We start from the raw sequence: 5264 nt of genomic DNA on the forward strand, positions 1-5264 counted from the left end.
CAGCTGGCCTTGGTGAGTTCCCGATAGAACATCCCCATTGTCTCAGTGTGTGGGTGCACCCCTCGCGGTCCTGAGTTCCTTGCTCGTGCTCCCCCTTCTGCTCCAGTCTTTGACTTTTTAATAGTAACTAGTGATATAATTTTGTCTGTCTCATTTTAAGTTCCTTGCAGCACTTTTGTACGATTTGATAAAATAATTTAAGATTTCGGCTTAATAGTATAAATGTTAAAGAAAAAAAAAAGCTTAAATAGGCCTTCCAAAATGTTCTTGGCTTGTTGTATTTCACGTTGAAAAAATATATGCCTCTAAATGAGCCCTATTGGAATTTAACAGCATGGCGGACATTAGAGTCTGGAGGTTCTGCCCTGGATGCGGTTGAGAATGGCTGTGCTGTGTGTGAGAGGGAGCAGTGTGATGGCACAGTAGGCTATGGAGGAAGTCCCGATGAACTTGGGGAAACCACCCTGGATGCCATGATCATGGATGGGTAAGAGCACTCTGCGGGACCTGTCTCTATGCTTTCATGTCAGGCTGGCTTATCTTCAGGAGTGCGGTCTTCTGAGAACGAGGTGCGAGGTTGCCTTAGTGTGGCCCACTCCACGTTTATGATGCTTGTCCTTTCTAAACACAAAGAGTTAACCCGAAAAAGAAAGCAAAACCCAAAGGTCCTCCTGATAGTAGGTCATCACGGCAAAGTAAGTGGTTAAGTCGCTTTTGCTGATGAGAAGCCCAGAATCCAAAGCTGTGCCCCTGACCCAGTGATTTACCTGCCGTCTGCACCTGCTGTGGCTTCAGTAACCTGAAGCCTGAAGGCCTCTTTTAAAAGCCGTGTTTAAAATAAACTGTTGAGATATTCAGTAAATTGACTTTCTGTTCTTTAATTTTGTCTGTGGGAATCCATGAACTTTACGGGTTGTTTTCGCTTCTGTGGTAAGATGGAGTTTTAGCCTTCCACATATTGCTGCTTAGAGAAATGCAATTTTTCTGCTCAAGTACCAACAGAAAATGCCTTCCGTAAATCTTCCCGTATTGTTGCCTTACAGCACTGCTATGGATGTGGGGGCAGTAGGAGACCTCAGAAGAATTAAAAATGCAATTGGAGTGGCTCGGAAAGTCCTGGAGCATACAACACACACGCTTTTAGTAGGGGAGTCAGGTATTTTGAACCTACTGAAATTTTGTTCTAGTCTTTTTGTCTATGCTCACTGTAAAAAAAAAAAAAAATGTAGAACTCACTGTGAAGTAGAGATCAAAGGAGATCCAAGTTAAAATTAACAACTGTTTTATTCCATGTCTGGTTAGCTGGATAGGTTACTTCTAAATCCTGCTTTGTCTTTCGACTGCATTTTGAACAGTACGTTAGTATCTGTCTGTGAGTGATTTCTATTGAAACAGGGCCACTATCAGTTGTCTTCCTACAGGTGTGAGACTCCTATTACACTGTCCCTTGAGTCCTTTCCAAGTTCCATTGCAGAGGTCATAAAGTAGCCTATAATAAAAAAATATATAATGATAAATAGATTTATGAAGCAACCTTAATAGGCTTGAAATAGAATTGCAGACTCTCTGAGAAGGATGTGTTTTGGTCTTTGGAATTCATTTGTCTGTTGGGTTCTTTTTTTCCTCTAGTTAGAGCGATAGAGAATTCTGGAGGTGACAGGGGTAAGCTTCAGAGTAGGAATGGGAGATGGTAGAAGTAAGACAGTAACAGAAATGTGCACTCGGCCCAAAAGTCTCCAATAGATCAGTGATAGAAAAGACACAGGGAAGCTGAAATCCAGAAATGACTCCCTAAAAACTACTTACATCCAAACACTCCTTTAAAAAGCCCATGTTCCACCCTCCTCAGATGCCTTTCCGTACCCCATGTGAGAGATGGCTGACCCAGAATGCCAGTAGTGCATGGTTTTGCTTAGAAATGCATGGGCTTATACTTTTCTCTTTCATCTCCAGCCACCAAGTTTGCTGAAAGTATGGGTTTTACCAATGAGAATTTATCTACCGGTGCCTCAAAAGCTCTTCATTCAGACTGGCTTGCTCGGAATTGCCAGCCAAATTATTGGAGAGTATGTATGTGAATTCAACATGAAAAAGCAAATGGAAAATGCTGAGTGATTCCCTGGGGTTGATGACTCCTGCTCTCTGGCAGGAATTTGTAAATTGAAGGTTCACTGTGTGTGATGAATGGAGTAGACACCATCAACATTGTTGTGCTTGCATTTTCATGAAACAAGATCCAAAGTCTAAAATATTTCTTAGACATTATCCTGGTGAAATATATGCAGTACTTTGCCCGTATTTTGACTAGGTCTCTGGTTTGTCATTCGTGGGATCAATTTTCTTTACTAGGAAGTTTAGCATAAATCAGTTTGATTTTTGTAGGCTGAGATTTCCTGTGCTGGCAACACTCCCAAATATCCACACAAAGACTTATTTATTGTAAATGCTCAGCCAATAGCTCAGGCTTGTTACTAGATAACTCTTACATTTTAAATTAATCCATATTTCTCATCTACCCTCTGCCACATGGCTCGTGGATTGCTACCTCATATTCTACCCATCCTCCTTCCTCTAACTCTGCTTGCATCTCCAGTGCCTCTGCCCTTCTTCCCAGAATTCTAGTTCATCTCTCCCACCCAATCTCTACTGCCCAACTAAAAGCCAGTCTTTTTTTTTTAAATTAACCAATGATAGTAATACACATTTACAGGGTACAAAGATTGTTCCACAGAAGATTCGCCACACAGATTCCTTTTTGGAATTTCTTAGTCTCTAATCTGTTTCTTCCTTAGACCCTAATTACCAAAGTTTTCAGGGTTTAGCTCAAAAAAAAAATTCTTCATAAAACAGCTGCATGGTAACCTTGTGCATGAGTGTTATAGGTGTGAGTAAAATGAGCATTCCTAACCTAAAAATCTGAAGTGCAAAACTCTTTCAGCACCAGCAAATGCCATAGTGCAAGTTCCAAAGGCCGTGCTGCTTCATTCAAGGAATTGCCATCAAATCACAAGTGCAACTAAAAGTCTAGATTCGTAATCTTCAGACTAATCATATAGATAGGCATAAACCATAGGTGAATTTTATGCTTAGACATCTGTCCACTCATAAGATATCTCGTGAACATATAAAAATTCCAAAAGCTGAAGAAAAAAAAAATCCAAAACACTTCTAGTCTGAAACCTTTCAAATAAGGGGTATTGAACCTGTATTAAGTATTTAGCTTAACACCAACCTGTTCAGACAATCTAAATGTATTGGTGTATTCCTGTACTTTTAAGATTTAAAAGAGTCTTAGACAGCCACTATATAGTGGCTGCACCCATAGGGGTCAGTCTAGGGTTTGCAGGCTACAGGAAGCTAAAGAGAGCCAAAGATGTGAGGTACCAAACACAAACTCATAAAATGCTTACAACATGACATTTTGGGCAGCATTGTTTTGTTTTATTATAACTTGAGTGGGCAGTTCTCAAGTGTGAAGGTTACAGCTGACAATGCCATATGTCTGTAGTTAGATACCTTATAAACCTAGATTGAAAGTAAACATGCTTTTAAAGCAGATTTTTCTTGAAACCTCAGAATTTATCATCTGGGAACCATATTGTGACCGATAAAGGTTAGGCTAGGTACTTGTTCCATTGTGGCTAATATGTAATTAAAAAAAACAAAACTTGATGTCTGCCATTATTCTAAGGATTGCATGGATATAAAGAGGGCATCCATCGGCTTGATCTTTGTCTTGTATCTATCTTATCAATAGAATGCAATTTTGAGAATCCTCAGTTTTCATGTAAGATTAAGTGAATTTTTGAGCTCTTAGTTACTGATGTCTTTTTGGTTTCCAACCAGTGATTAGCAGTTTTACACAATTATTTGCCAATTCTTAAAATACCCTTTTAACCAAAACACTTGAATCCTGTTTACAGAAAGTTATACCAGATCCTTCAAAATACTGTGGACCCTACAAACCATCTGGTGTCTTAGAGAAGGGCAGTCCTGTTGAAAAAGAAGTGGATATCCATGGTCATGATACTATTGGTAATTCACTTTTTATACAATTTTATTGATTATTTTAGTTATGATATTCTGTAGCTCATATTCACTTTTATTAATGTTCTAGAAGTTGGCTAGCTTTTATTATTTTAAATGCCAAGTGAATACACCCTTCTTATGTGTATCTTTCTCTCATTATATATAAATGCACATATGTACATATATAATGATCTTAAACACATACAAATTTATGCTTGTAATATATAAATATAATTTTGTTTTAGCATCTATATAAAGTTTTGTAATTACACAATACACCAAATATCCATTGACTATTAAATTGTAGATTATCAAATTGTTAATATTTAATGCTTTGATTATTTCATGTAATTTGCTATTATATAAAATGACTTGTAAAAATTTTTCTAAGCTATATTATTGACAAGTTCTCTTAATCAAAATGAATGATTTGGGGGGAGAATTGCCTTTGAAAATGTACTGAAAGTACCTGGTAGATTTGAAGAGTAAGAAGATGAGTTTGGGGTTTTTGTTTTGTTTTGTTTTGTTTTTCTTTGCTTTTTTTTTTTGGCCAACTCAACTATGAAACCAAGTCATTAACGTAGGATAATATCACTGATACAGTTTTCAATATTCTTAATTTTTCCTTTTATCCTACTTGTAATTAAGGAGAGAACATATTTTATTTTCTTAATAGAATAAGTATATAAAAGCACAATCCCATAGAGTTGATGGATTATAAACATCCCTCAAACACAGCAGTCATCAGCTGATCCATTATTTGGCTATATTTAAAGGAAGCATTGGGTACTTACTTTTTTTTTTTTTTTAACCTCTAGGCATGGTTGTAATCCATAAGACGGGGCATACCGCAGCGGGCACATCTACAAATGGTTTAAGATTCAAAATACCTGGGTTAGTGTTTCCCCCAAGAGCAGATTTCTCGTCTCAGCTGTGTATCCAATGTAAAGCTACATATGCGAGGCCCGCTGTAGGGTACCAAATGCAAAACTGCATGGTGCCATGTGAGACCGGCCAAAGCAAGCATCACAGCCAGGGCTTCCGAGTTCAGGAGTGTCGGCTTAGTCTGAATCCTGAGTTGGTAGTGATGTCAGTCAAGTGGTAGTGGAGACGGGGACCTGAACACAGGGCTGAAGGAGCACACACAGCACACGGCCAATGCAGCCAGTGTATACAAGTAGTACACTCCAGGTTGAGGGTTTCTGCTGGCTGGAACAGAAGTGGAGTGTGTGTGT

At 38.4% G+C, this 5264-nt stretch overlaps 1 protein-coding gene across 1 annotated transcript in view; it reads left to right on the plus strand.

Annotated features, from left to right (window-relative positions):
- The window catches only part of Aga (aspartylglucosaminidase), an 11146-nt gene that overhangs the window by 2088 nt on the left and 3794 nt on the right, over positions 1-5264 (plus strand). The window contains exons 2-6 of the mRNA XM_005362602.2: positions 334-487; positions 1044-1156; positions 1954-2066; positions 3924-4035; positions 4848-4923. Coding sequence (XP_005362659.1) covers positions 334-487; positions 1044-1156; positions 1954-2066; positions 3924-4035; positions 4848-4923 — 568 coding nt within the window. The remainder of the gene's footprint in view (positions 1-333; positions 488-1043; positions 1157-1953; positions 2067-3923; positions 4036-4847; positions 4924-5264) is intronic.

Source organism: Microtus ochrogaster, linkage group LG7_11, assembly GCF_000317375.1.
Source record: "Microtus ochrogaster isolate Prairie Vole_2 linkage group LG7_11, MicOch1.0, whole genome shotgun sequence".
In the NCBI taxonomy this organism is placed as follows: domain Eukaryota; kingdom Metazoa; phylum Chordata; class Mammalia; order Rodentia; family Cricetidae; genus Microtus; species Microtus ochrogaster.